This window comes from Patella vulgata, chromosome 5 (genome assembly GCF_932274485.2).
Source record: "Patella vulgata chromosome 5, xgPatVulg1.2, whole genome shotgun sequence".
NCBI classification, from domain to species: Eukaryota; Metazoa; Mollusca; class Gastropoda; family Patellidae; genus Patella; species Patella vulgata.
This window is the reverse complement of record NC_065883.2, coordinates 59531459-59553231: the sequence shown is the minus strand read 5'-3', so window position 1 is coordinate 59553231 and position 21773 is coordinate 59531459. Positions and strand designations below refer to the sequence as shown.

The 21773-nt window shown below is 34.3% G+C and overlaps 2 protein-coding genes across 2 annotated transcripts in view; one reads left to right on the top strand and one right to left on the bottom strand.

Moving 5' to 3' along the window:
* LOC126820479 (putative lipid scramblase CLPTM1) overlaps positions 1-3023 on the bottom strand; it is a 12158-nt gene extending 9135 nt beyond the window's left edge. The window contains exons 1-3 of the mRNA XM_050548470.2: positions 2694-3023; positions 1077-1289; positions 479-637 (exon numbers count right to left, since the gene is read on the bottom strand). Of these exons, the coding sequence (XP_050404427.1) occupies positions 479-637; positions 1077-1289; positions 2694-2795 (474 nt within the window). The 5' untranslated portion in view covers positions 2796-3023. The remainder of the gene's footprint in view (positions 1-478; positions 638-1076; positions 1290-2693) is intronic.
* LOC126820478 (menin) lies at positions 2909-21773 on the top strand. Its single transcript, XM_050548469.2, has 6 exons — positions 2909-3436; positions 4891-5043; positions 5873-6057; positions 12073-12113; positions 12822-13046; positions 14979-21773. The coding sequence occupies exons 1-6, from the start codon at positions 3022-3024 to the stop codon at positions 16048-16050; spliced, it is 2091 nt and encodes a 696-aa protein (XP_050404426.1). The 5' UTR covers positions 2909-3021; the 3' UTR covers positions 16051-21773.

Here is a 21773-nt window from a genome sequence, read left to right as displayed (position 1 = left end):
TATAAATATTCTCTTGTGAATTATTACATTACTGTAAAATTAGTACTTCACCATACAACATATGGCTCTGTTTTCACACAAATTAGGATGATTAATTTCAAGGTTCTTATTAAGGAAATTTTCTTTAGATACTCCAAATATGTGCCTATGACACATTTGATATTCATAGTGTAACCTATATGTGACCCGCTCCCACAAAACCAGGTGCTTGTCGCACAACTTCATTTTGTACTACAGGCACAAAAGCATAAACTGTATGCCTTCTTGTTGCTGTGAATGAGCCGAACTCAACTCCAGATGATACGACAAATTTAAATGGAATTGCATTTTTGGAAAGCTTAGGCTGTGGACTATTCAAATATGCTGCCAGCTCTATTTTTATAAAAATGACCAAGAGCCTAGTTTTGTGGGAGCAGCTCACATATGACAAGATATGATAATTTTCTTGTGTAGACTAACAATGTAGATTAAGACATACATGAGAAGCTGTGACTTTACTCTGTTGAATAAAAGAACCATCCCCATTTTCTCCAGCATCCCAATCACCATATATCAAATTCTTTTTCCGCCAGAATAAAGCAGCTTCATTTTTGAAATCCGTAAAATCCTCTTGTTCTGATAAATATACATACAAATCCTGAAATATATAGGAACATCTTGACCAACATGAACATCTCTAAACCATATAATACAATTCCTCGCAACTCTATATCTAATCAAACTACATGAAAAATTGAATGAAGCTAAACTAGTTTGATGTAAGTTAAAATAAAGCATTGAATTAAGTTGATCTGATGTGTGATAATTATTAGTCATGTGGTAAGCTGCATATATGTTATTAAATTTGAGCAGCCTTGTTTCAAGGTAATCAGATTGCTAGTAAAAGCATGTTTATCTAGTACTACTGGATAATCACCTACATGTAACATTTTCAATATTGTGAACATAATCTTGAGTATCTTTAAAAGAAAATCGAAAATGATTAAAGATGTCGTTAAAAATGCTTCTAGCTTTCACTGTAGCTTGGATATGTAGGGCATCTGAATATATCTATAAATGTGGAATGAATAAATTACCAGGACAGTTCCTTTAGAAAAGAGATTTGTTGCTGGAACTGAAATCCCAGCAACCTTCTTCTCTCCAGTTGTATCTGGTGCAGGGTTGGTTGGTGATCTACGGAAAAAGCTTGAAATCATGTAAATGAATAGCATTCGAACCAGCAAAGTTTTAACAGTTGTCCAAAGATTGAAACCCTGTGGTGGTGCGGGTTGAGCTGGAGTGCCTTCAACCTGAAATTATTTTCAATGAAATTATGCAAGTAGTAGTTATATATAAACAAATAACATTACTAGTGAAAATGAAATGAATGACGTATTCATTTTATTTTTATTTCGCAGGGGAGGGGGGGGTGGTAAGATATTTTTTCAAACTCTTCAGAAAGAGTTTAACATCACTAACTCAACTGGGTCATTTCAGGTCAAAAATTATTTTATTTTTCACCTAAAATTAGCTAGCACTACATGTACGTCACACAGACAATATGCAGCCGGTGTGATTGTCCAGAATACAGAACGATAACTTTTTCCAGTTGACATATTTGTACTTATTTTGGAGAATGAAATACCCTATATGGCATAGATGAAATATGTTGCAAAAAGGATATGTAGGGTCATTATAAATATTTTCAAATTAAGACTTATTTCACTTATTAATTATAACACATTATTCATGTGTTTGTAGGACCTACCCATTATTTACCAAATGGAAAAAATTGTTGTCCTGTCAATTCTTTGTTTGTGAGAGAGAGAGAGAGAGAGAGAGATGGGGTTTAACATCCACTCAACACAAACTAGGTCATTTCGGGACTAAAATACGGTTTAATTTTATTTCAATAATTCGCTTGCGCGTAGGGGTCTTTAGCAGTGGTAGGAAACCGGGGGACCCGGAGAAAACCCACGAGGTTGGACAGGCGACCCTACTCCTTGTCACGTACAACCGGGGATTCGAAACCACGCCAGTTGACTCAATGACAGGCCTTATGATACAGCATGCACGTGCTAACCATTCGACCATCCAACCCCCCTTCTTTGTTTGTGCTGTGACGACGTGATTTTATTAACGCAATGGATTCGTACCTTTTTTTTTTTAGCAAGGTCATACTGGTTTTATAAATTTATACAAGATTTCCTGGATATATAGTGTTAAAGGAATGCAATTTTCGTCTAATAAAAACTGTAACTACTGCTAACATTGATTTAGCTCATTAACTTTTAAAATTTAAAATTCATAGAAATTCAGGAGATGAAGTGAAATCTTGCCTCATATGTTAAGTGTCAAATCGTTTCCTTGTCCCCGAGTCAGTCATCAGGGCCAAGTTCACCAACTAGATTAGGCCTAGATAGTAGATAAACAGTCAGTGATTCAACCACTTTTCCTTGATATTAAAAATATTGGATAGACGTCTGGGATATCAGAACAGTCATAATCATTATTCCTCACATCATGGCTTCACCCATGAAATTATTCTGTAATGGCTTCAGCGCATCAAGTCTTGAATCTCATTATTTCATGATAACTGAGCCGTTTAAATTATTTTTACACGTGGATTTTCCAGTGTTATAAGGACACCAACTACCGTTTCCGCGTGTAAACTATCACTATTTTTTAAATTTACAATAAAGTGGAGTATGCACCTGATTATCTTGAGTTCCATTTTGTTCTTGTACGACACTTCCATTGTCTGTAGTTGTAGAAACAGCGTTAGCCGATTCATTTACAGAACTTTCGTCAGCCATGTTGGATAAGTAAAAATAGCCTCAAATAACTGCGCACTTGACACAATCTTGATAAGATTCTGAATCATCAAGTTCTACGTCCTCTTATTGCCAGGAAAAAATCGCCATTTAGTACTGCAGTTGGGTGGTATAGTAATAACACGTAAAAACGGGTTTAATATCAAAAACCACTTGAAATCCGCTTTGTTTGAAGGTTAGTTAACTTTGACGTGAGAAATGCAACAAGATGGCGGGCTTTAGAGATCGTGAAAAACAACATTTCCCGCTTGAAAGTAGTCAAGCTGTGGTCGATTTATTCATAGACCAACTCGAGAATAGTGATGGACCTAATTTAGCACTGTTATCTATAGTTATAGGAGCAGTAGAAAACAAGTTGACAGTCAACAGAAACGTGTCAGCGACCACGGACCGTTCAAGAATACTAGAACCCATCTTCCCCGTGATCGAATTGTCGATGGTTGAAGCTTTGTATACAAAATTTGTCACGGATGTCAAGAGTGGGGTTGACTTGTCATTATACCGAAAAGATATTGCTACACGGGAACTAGTCAAAAGAGTGTCAGACATTATTTGGAGTCGACTAACGAGGAGTTATTACAAAGATAAAGCTCATCTCCAGTCGTTATACAGTTATCTCACAGGTGAGTCAAAAAGCGGTATCGCAGCAGCAATGATTACACATGACATAAACTGAAGACTGGCACCGGTAGGCGCGTGCTTGTCATGACGTATACCACGTGTTGCACGTGCGAATCTGTCGAAGGCGAACAGTAACTCCTTGACTATGTTAGTGGGTCACTTTATTTTGTTAAGAATTTATGTATTTTGGGTTGGGTCATTGGGTGCAAAGGGCTGCCTTTCATTTAAATGTTGTGACCTTATGTCAACCTGACACAAGTTTATTTCAATTTTGTCAGATTTACTGCTGACATTAAGCACAGTTCTGATTGTAATATTTCAAAGCTGGTGAAATTTTTGTAAAAAAAAAAAGTAAAGCTTGTTGTATACTTATTTATGATCCAGGAAGCTAGGGTTAGTTTTATTTTTAGTAAAAGTATGTGTGGGCCATCTAAAAAGTCTATAAGGGGGTTTCCGTTTTGTAATTTTATGTTTTTTTTAAAAGGTTGCTCATTAAATAAAAAGCATGTGACGCATCAAGAATTTCTTTGTGTTTCTAGGACAGAATTCAAATATTTGAATTATATGACAATGGGCTGTTGTCTAAACAAAGACAGGTGTATAACAGATTCCTTTTTACATTTTATATTAATATGACATGTGTACTATAATGCATTGTACATTTAGTTTATTATGAAAATTTATCCATATCCATTACTCCTACTGTGAATTTGTTTCTTTATTTTTTTCAATTTTTGGGGAAAATACCTGGTACATGCCAAGATGGTCTAGCTAATTCAAACAGTGGCCATTCCATCAAAATGATACTTTTAATCTGACATCTTCTAATTTTAGTAAATTTTAGGGGGGTTGGATGGCTGAATGGTTAGTAACTGAGTGTTGTATCATAAGGTCTGTCATTGAGTCAAGTGGCATGGTTTTGATTCCCCGGTTGTATGTGACAAGGAGTAGGGTCGCCAGTCCAACTTTGTGGGTTTTCTCCAGTCCACTGGCTTCCTCCCACTGCTAAGGACCCCTACGCGCAAACGAATTATTGAAATAAAATTGAACAATATGTTAGTTCCAAAATGACAAAGTTGTGTTGAGTGGACATTAAACCCCATTTCTCTCTCTCCTCTCTTTAGTGTGACTTCAGGAAAACTTTGTCACACTGTAGCCCCACTAAGATCTCAGGAGAGTTCTACATGTAGTTATCCCCCACATATTGCATGATTGACAGTCGGAATCCCCCCCCCCCTCCTCATCTGATTTATCTAGCTATGATATTTGTTCACACACAAACTTTTTTGTTCTGTTAACTAATTTTGTGGACCTCCAGTGACTTCAGTCTATCAGTCATCCCCCTTAATTTGCCACGGGTTACATGTACTTTATGTGGTTGTGAATGATTATTTACTACAAATTAACATAGTACATGACATAATGTAACTGTTAACGAAATTTTAAAATTTTTCAGGAAACAAACTTGATTGTTTTGGGGTAGCTTTTGCAGTTGTTGCAGCTTTTCAAGTCCTTGGGTATAATGATGTTCATTTAGCTTTATCAGAAGATCATGCCTGGGTTGTGTTTGGAGAGAATGGAAGTGAAACAGCAGAAGTAACTTGGCACGGTAAAAGCATAGCATAATTATGTAGTTTTAATGAATACATAGCCATAAGAGTTAAACAAAAATCCACACAATACCGTGTATGGATGGAGGACATAAAGCCTAATACTCACATGATTACTAAATTTGAATAATCGAGGATGATAATCTACGATTTTCGAATAGAAATCAACGTAGTTGACAAGAATTTTGTGTATAAAGTATAATTAGTTTAATATTTTGTCCCTCAGGCTTATATTGCTTTCCCATTGTTATGATGGACATGGAACATTTAACATCATTATCGTACAAGTGCGTAAACAAGTGAATGAATTAAATTAATAAGAAGTGAATAAGATTGTTTGAAATCTCAAATAGACTAATACAGTATATACCTTTCTAGTACTGAGTACAGGCGGACTGCACCACACACAAACAAAACCCATAAAACCATCTTGCAACAAGACACAGACATTGCATTTAAGCAATAAACAACAAACGTATTAATCCAATTACTAAACATTGGATATAGACCTGAACTGGAGTTGCAAATACAAAATGGCAGACTGTTATTGTAATAGGACAAACAAAATTAAATACGAGATGTGACTATGCAAACCAGAACTAAGCCAGCAATCAAGTCTGCACTGTATAAATAATGCTACATCGTTTCCATATCATAGCAAACAATAACATATGCTTAACTAGAGAGACTTTTCCTTTGCAAGCGAATGCCATGGTCATGCAATATGAACAGGTGTCATTGACAAACAATTTAATATCTGAGTTGTGTATTCAATAGGGCTAATGTATGTAAATATTATTTATAGTTTTGTATATTTGTATATAATAGGTAAAGGTAATGAAGATAAACGTGGACAACCTGTAGGTTTAGAAGTAACAGAGAAAAGTTGGTTATATCTATGTGGTCAAGCTGTTATATGTACAAGAGAAATGGAAGTATCAGCTATGGTATCTGGTATAAATCCATCAATTACAGTTACATTAGATAGTTCAGAAATGGGAAATCTTCAACAGGTAAATTGTTAACTGTAATGCATAAAGTATGTCAACAGAATGTTTGTAGAACTCATAAAGATACAGAGAAGACAAAGATTTTAATACAGTGTTTCATAAATGAATGAAATCCCATTATAAAATAGCAGAGTGAAAATCGTTTCATGTTCACTAATCATGTCATAAAATGGGATTGTAACAGTTTTACATGTTTTGGAGGGTACTAACCATAACACTCACTTTTTATACCCCCAACCTTTCCACTCTTGTCAGTCTTCTAGAGGCTACAGTTTTATATTGATTTCTGCCAACTTTAGGAAACTTGTATTATGATGAGCCAAGTTTCCCTCTTTCTTTTCATCAAAATTAGATTAATATTTTTTGAGCTATGCCCCTTTTTATACACTTGCATTGAAATTTCCGATAATTACTGCCAGAGTTATGGCCCTCGATCACTTTGAAATATCTTGTGGATGCTCTAGAGGCTAAAGTTAATATCCGATTGACTTTAAATTTATACACAGTGTTTAAAAGGTCATAAGACAAAGAAGCTTTTTGATTTAGAACGATTTCTGACGCTTGATCACTTTGAAATATCTTGTGGATGCTCTAGAGGCTAAAATTAATGCCCGATTGACTTTAAATTCTTACTTAGTGTTACCGGTTTCGAGACGAACAAGTATATTGATTTTCAATGATTTTTGTTAACTTGAACAGATAAATCCATGATATTAAATGTTTTGTATGCTGACATTGGCATGGGGCAGAATAAGATTCCAAACAAATTCTAATGATGTTCTGATATTTACTTAATGAGTTGTTTCTCTTAATCAGATTTTAGTGTATTATAAATGTTCCATTACCGACAAAAGAAAAAATATTTGAAAACTCTTGCTGACTGCCAGGACAACTTAGCTGCTGTGGGTGTATGTTTCTTAGCCTGGCAACCTATCTTTGCCAAAACCTGTCCAAACTGCTTACAATGCTTATCAGCAAAATATAGGCCAGAATTTTGATTACATTTTACTGAAACTTTTAGGAAACTTGTATTATGATAAGACAAGGATCTCTATTTCTTTTTATCAAATCGGATTAATATTTTTAGAGTTTAGAGTTATGCCCCTTTTTTACCGAAACTAGCCCATGGGCAGGTGTCATGCCAAAATTTGCTAGCCCTACAGAAAAATACACCTGCCCTCAATATAAAAATAAGGTCTTTTGTTTTTACTTTATTTTAATGACATACAAATAATAACAAAGTAAGGCAACACAAATAAAATAAGTTGTTTCTCGGGCACCGCCCGCCCGCAAAATTGGTTGCGCATGTGGCCTATTTATTAGTCTTGATGAAAAATAAAAAATATGTAACGTCCGCCCGAACATCGATAAGCAAGTCATAAAAAGAATATGCCGCATGTATCTACATGCCCCATACGTGAATATCCATTCAAATGTATTAAACTGATTCAGATGTAAACGCTCATTTACGGGTCTTTTTTATTGATATCGAAAGAACCTCTATTTTTGTATCACATGATTTTAATTACCTCTCATTGTGAACTAGAATTTGATTCGTGTTAAACACCGAAAGTCATTGACAACAATGCAATGTATTTCAATCATTCGATCTTAATCGGCTCATTATTGCCGGCTTCAGTCGGTCCATGTTTGAAAAAATCCTACTTATAAAACAATGAATCGTAGAACAGGTTAATATTATAACTTGTGGCTACGAAAAATATACGATGATAGTCACCATACCTTAGTCAGAATCTGGGTCATTAGCACATTTAACGGTAGTTTTGATAATCCGGAAAATAATAATTGGATTACACATTTGATGGTTTTACTGACGAGTTGTTAGTTAAATTTAAATAGTCATTCGATATAAACCCCAGATAGAACACCGAATATCCTGAGAAACAAACCGAATATCCTGGGAAACAGTCATTTCCTGAAGCCCGATGACACGTGACATGCATTGGTTGGAATTAGGTCAATCATTATAAACCAGAGATACTAGATTTAGATCTAAGTGTCGTTTACCGTGATGATTATTTTTGATACACATGCTGACAGAGGCTTACTCTTTATAATATTGTCGTTATTATGGACGGCTATTAATAGTCGTACGGAATTTTATTTTAAACCAATTTCAATTATGGTTGTCACCATTACCATTAGTAAGCTACATTACGTGAATTAAATATGGAAAATTATTTTCCTTTCAGTCAGTGTTCAGTGTTTGAGTAGACTTGATTTTTGGGTTTATGTTCTAAGTATGTATACTATTCAAAAAAAGTAGGGGATATTTGATTTTTAAGTGTTATTAAAGTCACCTAATGAAACTGACGAAGAAACAAATGACAAAATGAAATGAAGTTCACATTCATCGATTTATTCCAAATGATCGTTAGACTAAGTAAGACACAGACTGACCATTATAAGGGTAAAATGATACCCGGGGTCAAACAGCAAAGTTACCACAGCATCACAACCAAGTCAGTAACGGGTAAATCCTCCTCTGTTTGCCAAACAAGCATTGATCCGACGTGGCATACTCCTAATGAGACGTCTAAGGTCATTTTGGTCCAGATTGTCCCATTCCTGTTGCAACGCAGCAGCAAGTTCTTGGACATTGGCAGGACGTTGTTGACGTTGACGTAACCTCTGTCCAAGCATGTCCCAGACATGCTCGATGGGGGAGAGGTCGGGACTCAGTGCTGGCCAAGGTAATGTGGTGATGTTCTGTTGTTGGAGGTAACCTGTAACGATCCTGGCCCTGTGACATCTTGCGTTGTCATCCTGGAAGATGAAACGGCGGCCATGACGTCAGGCGAACGGCACAACATGGACTGCCAAGATGTTGTCCCGGTAGTACTGGCCTGTAACACGCCCTGCAACAACATGTAAAGCCGTTTTTCCAGCAACAGTGATGCCTCCCCACACCATAACAGAACCACCCCCAAATCGATCATGTCTGATGACGTTAACGTCTTGGAAGCGCTCGTTTCGACGACGCCACACCCTCCTACGTCTGTCCAAAAAATCAACAGTGAACCTTGACTCATCTGAAAACATCACATTGCTCCAGCGTCGATTATCCCAGTGTTGACGATCCCTACACCAACGACGTCTTGCCTGAATGTGATGATCTCTCAAACAAGGGATCACGCGAGGACGTCGGGCGCGAAGGTGACCCCTATGCAGTCGATTCCGAATCGTCTGGCCACTCACTCTCACACCAGTGTCTGTTTGAAGACGAGCGCTGATCTGATTTGCTGTGATGACACGATTTCTCAAGGCCAAGGTACGGATAAATCGATCCTGGGCTTGAGTTGTCGCCCTTGGTCGACCTGAGCGTGGTCTGTCCTGTACAGATTGTGTATCACGGTATCTGGACCATAGCCTGCTTATGACAGACTGAGAAACATTCATCGTCCGCGCCACAACCGCCTGTGTTGTGCCGATCTGTAGCATGCCAAGGGCACGTAACCTTTCATTTTGGGTAAGCCGACGCATATCAAAATTGGTTTTCTGGTCACTAAAACAATTAAACTGATGTTTCCACCCTGGAATTCAATGCCACAATGACTGTAACATTCAAAGTCAGAGTCGTGCAAATCTTGGGTTGGACCCCCATGATGATCCCAAGCATCACCTGCATTCCATGCGGTAGCTATTGGTGCGTTTGGGCGTCACATGTAACTGGAAATGTTTCTTCTGTTAGGTTCTATAGTGACTCTTTTCGTAGTCATTTGCATATTTTAGTATTATGCCCCCAAAATCAAATATCCCCTACTTTTTTTGAATAGTATATAATATATAACTGAAAGCAAAACCGTAGACAAGTAATGACTTTCTCGTTAAAAAAAAAAAAAATACAAGGCCACCCTCCCGCCCCAACAATTTTCAACAATAGCCAAATTTTATTTCGCACCATCCTCTAGCCAGAAATGAGGTAAAAAAAAAAATAAACCACCCTCCCACCCTACAGTTACAGCTGTCAGTTGCCCGAGAAACAAGACATTTATTTTGTGTAGCCTAACATATATTTAAGCATCCAAATGTTCCAATTCTGTTTCAATAATGTATAGGACGTTATAATTGTAATAGACAATAAGAACCATAAATGGAGGGATAAAAAGGAAAAAGCATCAGAAAAAGTTTGTGTTGTTCTATCGGCCGTTTTGATAGCTATGGCCGGGTTCGATACAGGAAGATATTCATAATTTACCCTTGCAAACTCGTTTTTTCTCATTCAAGCGTATGCCGTATTGGAAATGAAATATTACAATACAAGAATGCTACATGTAAATTAAGTTATACAATATTAGTGCTGTCTCAAAAACTGCCCATTAACCAAGTCAAATAAATAGCAGTTTATCGGATCATGCAATTTACGGACCACCATGACACATTGTCATTGATAATCAGTCTACCGGTACCTCTCAGTATAGTTAGCTTTATTCACATTTCTGCCTACATAAAATATATTTTAATCAGAAAATCAATGATTCCTTTGAAAAATCAAAGTGTGGGTATACACAATTCGTGAAGAAACAGGGATAATTCTAACAGTACCATCGATCGTGAGGAAAAGTGAGCGAGAAGTCATGTGATGTAAAAACGCTATACGGCTTTTGAAATCTTTGTGAAATGAACACTTATAACATTATTTTTTGCTGTTTATTTATCATTCAACAATAAAATGCTGTGAATGACATTGAAAGGAGGACATATTTTCACAAAATAGAGTAAAAACAATTGCGGTATCTTCGGTAAGGAATGTTGTCATTCGACAATGCTCGTTTATTTTAGAAAAGTTATTTTTAGTACCGGAAGCTATTACCGGTAGGACTATCATGTGCTTAGTAAGTTAGTTGTAACTGAAGTTAGTCTATTCGGCTATTATTATTGTGCCAACAGGAACTAAAATGCTTTAAATGATTGCAAAGTATTGTTCAATTTCAAAGAATTTGTCAGAGAAAATCATCCTGTCAGCTGGCGGGCGGAATGCGAAATATCAGCTGTCCAACAAAATGATTAACCTGTCCCGGGCGACGGGAATTGTGCACCGCTGCCTATATCTTTTCGTCAAACCTTTCCGAAAACCTTGTGAACGTGATAGAGTCTATATAAATTAACAGATTTTTTTCAAATCAGGTTTGAAGCATTGAGGTTATAAGAGATCGAACCAGTATAATATTCAGTGTTTCACACACTTCTTTTTTAGGGGTATTTCAAATTTTTCGAATAGCTTGTGAACATGATAGATGCTACAATCTTTTTTGAAGACAAAGCTGCTGTATGGGCGTATTCCACACTTTGCGTGGTTATTGTTATCTTCTGAACTAGGGTTGCACATTCTTTAAAAATAACATTATACAAATACCGTACTGTCAGCAATCATTAGAAATGTTATACAAGTAGATTTTTATAAAAATTCCCACTCAACAGCAGTAAGTTTTGAGATGGTTAATTCAAACGTTTTGGGTCGAGACACCCTTTAGATGAATGATTTTAATGATCTTGTGACGTCTTTATATAGACAATGATCGTGATGTCACAACATTCTTAAATTTATTATAAAATGATTGTTATAGATAGTGATTGTTAAAAAACAATGTTTGTAAAGATTGTTAAAATAGAGAATTTTTTTTAAAAATGAAATTATTGTAGATAGAGGATTGATTATGTACAACTCATTATTAATTAATCAATGATTTGATAAATCATGTATAAAATGATGATTATAGGACTGTCTACTGTTCATAATTAAACATTGTGACTGATTAAAAAAAAAGTAAGAGTTTTGATGTGTTGTATAAGAATGGCCGCAGGAAAGATGCATTGACTACAATTTGATTACGTTGACAGGAGTAAAAAAAATCTTTCTGAAATTCAACCTGAGTTACTTTTCTGAATTGTGCGTAGTACTGAACAACAAACAATAGTCTTGACTCTCACTGGTCTATAGCTTTTCTTACTACACGATTTACAGTGTATATATATTATTCTATATTTATTTTTTAGGATCTTTTGTGGGCATTATATGACAAACAACATTTGAAAAAGTAAGATGAAGATTTGTAAAATTTTGTTATTTGATATATGCTTATGCCACTTTTGGTTCTTTTCTGTAGACAAAAAGACACTTACATGTATTACCCTACAATGACCATTGCATGCTGTCCATGCCAAGTATAAATGTTTTAGGCTTTGTCGACAAATCAGCTTTTTGTGAATGCGGGGGGAAGATCCAGATCAGTGTTTATAATTGTCTGTTAGCAACACTTACTTTTCATAGGGCATTCCAATTTTTGCTAGGTTTAGTTTAGACCATCTTTTCAAAATATCTACTGTATTGCATGTGGGATAAATAAGACACTAGTTGGGACTAGGGATTTAGCAATTAAGATTGGTATGCTCTATGTTCTGCTGTGAGCAGATGTAAGTCAGTGATCGTCAATAGATTGATTTTGAATTCCTTGCATACTACAATATTGTGAGAGTTTAATCTCAAAAAGGAATATATGATCAATTGAAAACTTTTCAAAATTTGGCATCCACTGCCAATTATATATAGAATATGGTTAAATCTTTTGATGGGCCTGTTTTTAAATCGATTGAATCCAAGAACGTAGATGATCTACTGTTGATATTTTTGTTATGCTTTCTTCATTAAATGTTACATAAGCAATTTGAGCACATTTTAAGCTGTGAAAAATTAGAGACAATGCAAAGACAATCAGTGTCTTTAATACTCAGATATTCAATTTCAGGTATCCAATGGCTCTTGGTAATTTGGGAGACTTGGAAGAGGTAAACCCCATTCCAAACAGAAAACCGTGTAAAGTATTATACGCCGAAGCTATAGAAGCTTCAAAGAAATATTACAACAATCAACATGTGTATCCATATACATATTTAGGAGGTTATCTATATCGTAAACATCAATATAAGGCAGCTGTCATGGCCTGGGCTGAAGCAGCAGCTGTAGTTAGCGGGTAATATTATTCTTTCATATTACAAAAATCCTTTTAGTCATAAGGTGTGTTTGATGAGAGACAATCTCAGTTATTTTGGATTTAAACATTCCAAATTTAAATTGTTACACCTCTTTTATCTAGGTAAAAGTAAAATATTGGTTTTGTCTCATATACAAGATTCAGTTCTTGTTTTGAAACTCAGTTTGTATATTAACTGCAGTATAGATTTTGGCTTAAACATCATATATGTCACAACTGTCACGACTATCTGCAGGCCAAATGTTTTAAGCATAGTTAAGATACCTTTCTTCACAAAACAAATCAACTCATCAAATTTAAATAAATCAACACTTCTATTTTTTGACATAAAGAGGCAGTTGAATATCTTGATTGATTTGCAATCTGATTAAAATACAGAGATCTATATTTCATTTCATTTTTTATACTTGTGATGGTCTCTACTACATGAAATCTGACCAGTTGTAGTGGGAGGTCTCTTCAGGGGTCATACCAGCGGCTCGTGACCCTATGATGTCAGACATTTGATTAATAAATCAACGTTGATGTTTCTAGTAGGATACCCATAGTTCCGAGCATGGGTATGCCAAGAACTCGATGCAACAGACCATTTCATTGGCTAATCCCTCACATCAACCATAACGCCGGTTATATAACAATTCTTCCAGATTCTAATGTAGTAAACCCATGTAAAACAAAATTTTGAACTATAAAAAACAAAACGAAATAGGATCTGTGTTTTAATCAGATTGTTTGATTTGTCGATAAATTTGAAATTGAATCCCAGATTATTCACTGTATTCTGTAATAAAAAATAAACTAACCCGGGCTCAGATACTAATCAATCCGGCACTCTGTAATAGTTGATATACTAAACTGTGCTGATAGAAATGGTAAGAGAATATGGCATAGACAATACAAATGAAAATACAATGAAAAATGCTCCCAGTTGCTGGTACATGTATGTGCAGCATTGTCAACAAAATGGGGGGTTGGATGGCCGAATGGTTAGCGTGTGCGTGCTGCATCATAAGGTCTGTCATTGAGTCAGATGGCATGGTTTCGATTCCCCAGTTGTATGTGACAAGGAGTAGTGTCGCCTGTCCAACCTTGTGGGTTTTCTCCGGTTTCCTCCCACTGCTAAAGACCCATACGTGCAAGTGAATTATTGAAATAAAATTGAACCATATGTTTCTGTCTCTCTCTCGCTCCATTTCCATATTTGCACTAAAAGCAAGAATTTATATGACTCTGTTAAACATACATTATGCAAGAGCTAAATCTGCGTATTGCAGGTATTTCTTTGGGCCTGAAATGTTTTCTAAATTATTAATTACACATTAATTAACTTATCCAGACCATAATCAACTCTCGATGGCATCGCTAGCCTGCAATATTTACTGGATTAGAACCTGGTCTGCTGCTTCTGATTAAATCAAAAAATGGATAATCGTGGCTATGTTTTTTATCATACCAACTTTAGTAATGATGATCGAGGCTAGGCCCAAAATTTAATCGCTAAATACTAGTTTCAGGGTGAATCAATTTGACTGAATATTTCAGCAAATTCCCTTTACATTTTCTAGCCTTTAACTATTATAGAGAGAACTACCAGCCCTGTATCTAATCTCCCATAATGTATCTTTAATATATCATGTTCAAATAACCTTAGATCTATATTTCATTGGATAGGCAATTCTGTCTCAAATTTTTTATACAATCTAATTTTTTTAAACCTGATGTAAATGCTTATTAGTTAACTCGTGGACAATCGCAGTTAATAATCTGTGATGATCTCCAAAGCACAAATACCCCTTTAACATAGTAAGCGATCTAGGCTCAAGGTATTCTCAGTTTTATGCCCTCATACAAATTTTGAAATTTTAACATCTTTTAAAAGATCACTAATTTCATTTGAATATTTTATTTCAGTTTCAACTATAATCGTCAAGATGAAGAAATCTACAAAGAGTTTCTAGAAATAGCTAATGATTTTATTCCTAATATAGTGAAAGCTGTCTCCAATGAGAATAGCTCGGATCCCTTGAAATTACCATTTTTACGCGATCCTGAAGTTTATGTGAAGCTTCTACAATTTTACGATGGTATTTGTGAATGGGAGGAAGGTAGTTCTACACCAGTTTTACATATCACATGGGCACATCACATGGTTTTCTCATTATCAAAGTTTGATTCTCATGTTCGTGAATTTGTAACTGTTACCTCAGAAGGTGGAGATAGTGAGGATAATGATGATGATTCTGATGATCAAACAGATGAAAAGGAAACAAGACGAGGATCTCAGAGTGATTCTAAATCTCGAACATCCCTTCGCGGTCGACGTAAATCACAATTGACAGATAAAGTTAAGAATCAAAACGAAAACGGTGATAATGATGGGGTAGATTCTAAACTAAATGGAGACTCAAAAGAAGACCAAATCCAATCTGCGATCAAAGATATAGTTTCTAAAGTAGGGGAGGGGGGTAAAAATGATGCTCCAAATCCAAACATACAAGCTTTATCCCAGGCATGTGGAGAATCTATATTAAATAAAGATTATTTATTGGGTAGTGGTGAGCCGTTCACCACTGCTACATCTAGCACTATAAACAATACTACTACTGATTCACGTAGTGTGGACATTGAAGATTTCTTGAGCACGAAATCAAATGGTACACCATTCATTGGCTTGACAATGGACTCTATGTTAAAAGCTGACAGTCCGGCAGACATGATGTTATGTCGTAAAGATTCTGATGTTGTCGCCGCTACTGACAACGGGACCAACACAGATTATTTAGCAGGGGCCAAACCTGTGACCCTTGTGTTACGCAGCGAGAAAATGAAAGGACTGAAAAAAATCTTCACCTCAGCAAAACTGAACGCGAGTGCAATCAAGCTGCAACTTACAGCTCAGTCTCAAGTACATATGAAACATTCTAAACGAGGAGGGGAGGGAGATATATCAAGCACCGTACGAAAGCGGACACGACGCGAGTAAAGTGACATAAAACACCACACTGTTATAGACTGTTAATTTTGTTTTGTTTTTCTCCATTATTATATTTTTTGTTGTGTTCTTGTTTTTAAGTCACCAACCACAAGTCCTAATTCAATCAATCTTGTTATTAAAATGAATCCTGCCACTTGTAAATAGTTCAACTACATGTATGTTTAGTACTGTACAGCTTAATATAGGTAATATTTATATTAGTAGTACATAAATATCATCTAACAAATTTCACTTCCCAGACAGGAGAAAAACTACATTTTGAAATTGGGACTTAAATTTTGATGTAAATAGTTTTATCTCGGACATAGTCAGTCACCTTTCTTTGTCACTATTAAAAATTGTTTAAACATTTTACTATGTGAAAAATTGTGAGCTTTTTTCACTATGTGAAAAATGGTTAATTTAGTACACTAGTGTATAGTTCATTTTAATGTTTGTACTGAAGAGGGTTTAAATATTTTATTCGTCATTGTTTTCACAAATCATACCACCACTTTAACTTGCTTGATTAATCAGTTGTTATTTAACATACTTCATTCATCATCATTTCTTTTAACAGATTGGTTTTATTTTTGGATGACTTTCTAAAGGTGCTTGTATTTTATTTTTGAAACTTTAGTCATTAAATTTAATCATGTATTTAAATTGCCCGGTGTACTGTATGTTTACTGACTTTTACAGTTATCATTGTTCTAGTTTATTAAGTCAATCTTTAGAATTCTGATTACTTGTAATTCATTAAAGGAGAGTTCCCAGTTTGCACTGAACAAATTATTTTCTTTAAGTAAGGTCAAAATGAGAAGAAATAGGTTATTTACCATTTGGAAATGATTGTCAAAACAGTTTATAGGGTTTATAAGCGACCACTTCCAAATTTCCATTAGTGACCTGATAAACCTGACTTTGCCAAGAGATTATTAATAATGATAATAATAATGTACATTTATAATTGCGCTCACTCCATCCATATTGCATGCTCTAAGTGCATGGTAAATAATAGCTAATTCTAATAATAAGTAACAAACAAATTGGTTTTGAGTTTGGATTTAACTAAGCTATCTGTATCTCCAATGGTAAGTTATTCCACAGACACTGAAGGCTTTATCCCCATAGGATTCAGTTTAGCTTGCAGCACAATCAATGAGGGCTTATTTTGTGAGCGAAATGGTCGATTTGGTTGACTGAATGAGGTTTGTGCCGTGAGATGGTGAAGGATCGTGTTGACACATTTAGACCAATGTTAGAATCTTGAAAGTTATCAGGTCTTCTATGGATTGGTAACCAATGTAGTGATTTTAAGATGTGAGATTGTAAGAGTACTTTTGTGTTCTTGTTATTATTCTAGCGACGTTTTTAAAAAAAAAATTGAGTTTTGCACATAGGTTTTGGGGAATTCCAATCAAAGCACTATTGCAATGTCAAGAAGTGTCGAATATTGCCAATACATGGGGGCGGTAGTAACATGTGCAATAAAGTTGTTCAACCTGTATCTCCATGGTTAATGAGGAATCCAGTAGCACACCAAGATTCATTACACATGATGAGAACTGACTGTTGGTTTCACAGATCACCACACATGAATTTTGGTGAATTCAAGCATAGCAATGTCCTGCAACTTTTATTGCTTACTGGTATTGGAGAAAAAATTAACAAAAACGAAAGTATAGTGGAAATTTTTAACTGTACACTTGTCTGAATTATTGACAGGGTTAACCAGGCAAGAATGACACATTCAATTCCATTGGACAATAGGCCTTTGTTATTTCTTTGAAAACTTATCACAGAGATTTAGATAGTTGCATGGGCCTAGAATAAAAGGTTCTAAAAGCCTTCCACATTATGAATAAATACATATATTGACAAATAAAATAATATTAATCCATTTTTTGGTTTAGTTTTAATGAGCTAAAAATAGTTATTGATATACAGACTGATATTTGTTTACATGAAATTTTTCTCATTTATTGACCAGCATCTGTTGTTATATTCAGAAATTATGACATTTATTTATTTATCTGTTTTCATAGATTTGATGTGATCATTAATATGGACCTTGAGCTGTCTCAAATCCTCATTTAATTATAGAAATTAAAGTATTAACACAGATATATTTTGGTAATTTAAAACTAAATTATTTGTTTTATTTAGTTTCTTTAATGATTGATCTTATTTTATATACATTATGTATTAGACATCTATTATAGAAACTCACCAACCATAATTCATCCACCTTTCAAATAAGAAAAAAAAAATAGTGCTATGAATACCAGACTAAATTAATAACTCAAATGAACACTGGATGCTATATACATGTATGTTAGAATATTATCAAGGATTTTGATCAAGTTCAGAAGTAATAGGCCTACTGGGTCTTGTTGACACTTTGATATAGTTCAGAGGCTTACAATATGAGTATTTATATATTCTATGGATTATGACTATACATTAATATCTCCCATATTGTTCTTGAGGAGAGGTCCAACTATTTCAGATTTAATTCATTAGTTAATATTGAACTATTTCAACCGTGCACTTTAATTAACAAATTAAAAAGGTGATTATCACATTATGAATGTATTTATATTCCACTGTAAAGAAACAAGGTGGTGCAAATGCTAAAGTAAATGTTATAAATAGTCTCTGATTCATCAAGGGGGATTGGATGGCCGAATGGTTAGTATAAGGTCTGTCATTGAGTCAACTGGCATGGTTTCGATTCCTGGTTGTACATGACAAGGAGTAGGGTCACCTGTCAACCTTGTGGGTTTTACCACACCTTTAAAGACCCCTACGTGCAAGCGAATTGTTGAAATAAAATTGAACCATGTGTTAGTCCCGAAATGAGCTAGTGTGTGTTGAGAGGACATTAGACCCAATTTCTCTCTCTCTTGAACCATCAATATCATAGTACATTCAACTACAGCCACATGTTCACAGAATAGAAAGAGTAGCTATTTTAGTATAAGAAAATGTTTTTCTTTATAAAAAATGAATTACAGTTACCCTGATGTCATAACTCTGGAATTTTAATTTGTTATGTAAAGATGATACGAGTTGCATTGTAGAGTTTATTATTGATAGTAGACAATGAATAAAACATAAAGATTCCGCAAGTCATACTAACAGGTGAACATAAGCATTGTTTTTTGAAAAATGTATCTCTTACTTCATGTATGTAGTACAAGTACAATTAGAACAAAAGGAAGTGATTCAGATTAACTATAAATTAGAAAATAAAAGTGATTGTATGTAAGCATCCACCGCCTAATACATTCACTAGTTTTATTTCAGTAATTAACTCAAATGAATTTGATCTACATCATATGTATATTGTTATGGAATATTTTGTTTGATGTAGATATTTTACATGAAAATATGTTTTAATTGTTGTTAAATATATTTTGATTGACCTGGCTTATGAATTGTTATCATGTTCATAATCTAGGTAATTCAGAAAATCTGTCAAGATGAGATGGGAGGTGTGAAGGTTTGTTCCTTGTTTCTTACACTGTTGTCATTTACAAATAAGGATTCCCTCCAGTTGCAGCTATTTTAATTTATTTATTATTCTGACAGTCCACATTTACCTATGCATGTAGAATATGTAGTACGTAGATTCTGCATTAACAATAAATTACATGTACCGTTTACAGCATTTGCCAATTGATAAGTTGAAAATAAGACATTCAAATTCTGTTGAAATTTTATCTTTTAAAATTACAACTGACCACCTATCTTACTTGACATGTCGAGTTTAAAGGCACATTTCTGAGTTTCATTTCACACTGGAAAATCATACTTGTCAATTTCCATACTTGATGATGAATATTTGTGGGTGATAGAAAATAGAACAGACCTGTTTTATGTCCAATTTTAACAACCTGTATATTCAACTGAATGGGCGATGATGCATTTCCATAGAAATACATAATCATAATAGAGACCATTTTTGTCTATTATGAGATCAGAGTAAAACTGGAGCTTTAAATACTGATAATGAATACAGGTTATTGTGGTGTATTTAAAATAGATTAAACCCCACTATATGGCTCGCTCTTAAAGCTCTGACACATTTTACACAGAGAATGGGAGAGTATTTTTAGAATATAACAAAAGGGAGAAGACTTTATAAGAGCAGATTTTTAAACTAGACAGAAGTAAAAAAGTATTCTTATTGTTAAATATGTAATTAGTTTTTAAATAAAACACTGTAAATATATACTTATTGAAACTAATGATTTGTTATTGGACTTAGCTTCTTTCAGCCATCTTTACTTGTTTATTTTATTGTTTGGAGCAAGTTGAATGACAAGAATAAATTGCCATGGAGTGTCTTGAGGTACATGTATATTAAAATGAAAAGTGTTATTTAAGTCATTTGCAATATTCATGTTCATATGGTTTGTGTTTTTTATTTTTAATCATGAATATGAAATCTACGAATGTTTTTTTCAGTAGTTAATTTGGAAATATTGTACACATCATAGTGCTATGAAGATTCGTTATTACTTTATATTGATGGATATAAGTACTTATCAAATCTTGGAAAACTACCCATAGAAAAATTTGTTTTGTACAAATTCTCTTCAACTATTTTTGGGTGATTATTGGAAATCAAATCCATTAAAATGTTAATGCATGACATTTTAAATGAAATGAAATGGGGTTTGACATTCTACTTTTTCTTCTCCATCTGCACTATCTCAACTATTGAGATGATAGCATCATAAACATGAGACAAAAAATGAATGTGTTAAAAAGGAGATTGATGCTTAGAAGAATTTCTCTTCTATAAAACAACAAAATAAGATGTTGATAGTTACCCCCATAAATGATAGCTATTGTCAAACACCCTATCCAAACAATAAAATAATAACAGATGGTACATTGATATTGGGCTAACCACTGTCTTTGGTATCTCATAATCGGTAATCCATGAGTGCATTTAGTGGATTCTGTTTTCATAAATGGTGTCCTACTTTTTCGTTGAAGTAGCCACCCTTCAGTCAACCCTATTTAGGTAGCTATTTCATTAATTTATCGTTTTACAGTGATCAGATACCAAATTATTTTTGTCTACAGAGAATTTTAGGGTTGGCAGTATTTCAACTTTTAATAAGTTTCTTATATCAATGTCGTATTTTATTTTTGACATGTTTTACTTCTCAATATTGTAATATAGTATCAATGTTTAAATTAGTCTCTTGGCTATTGTTTATTAATGTTATAAGGATGCATGTTAGTGTAAGTAAGGTTTTAAAACTTTGAAGGAATGAGAATACTTTCAGAGTATTAACTTTCTAGAAGGAATATTGAACAATGATTAAAATATCCAACTTATGATATACAGTTTTGTTGAGCAGTTACACCCAGAAGATTAAATCATTCACTTTCTCAATATTTATTTATTTGGTCATTTCATGAAAGCGTCATTTTGTGTAAATTGGATAGAAGAATTTGAAATTGAACACTGTTTATGTATATGTGTATACATATATATACAAGATTTGATTTAATGAATTAGGCTGTAAAAGATCTTAAAATCTTTGTGTAAATTTTGTTAGCTATTTAAGGAGATATTTACCATTTGTATATAGATATTAGTTTAAATATCGTTTGTCTGTTGGTTTAATATTAACACCACCATATATAATGCATTTTCATCATAGAAAGTAAAGGTTGGTTAATTTCATTAAAGCATTCTAAAGCGC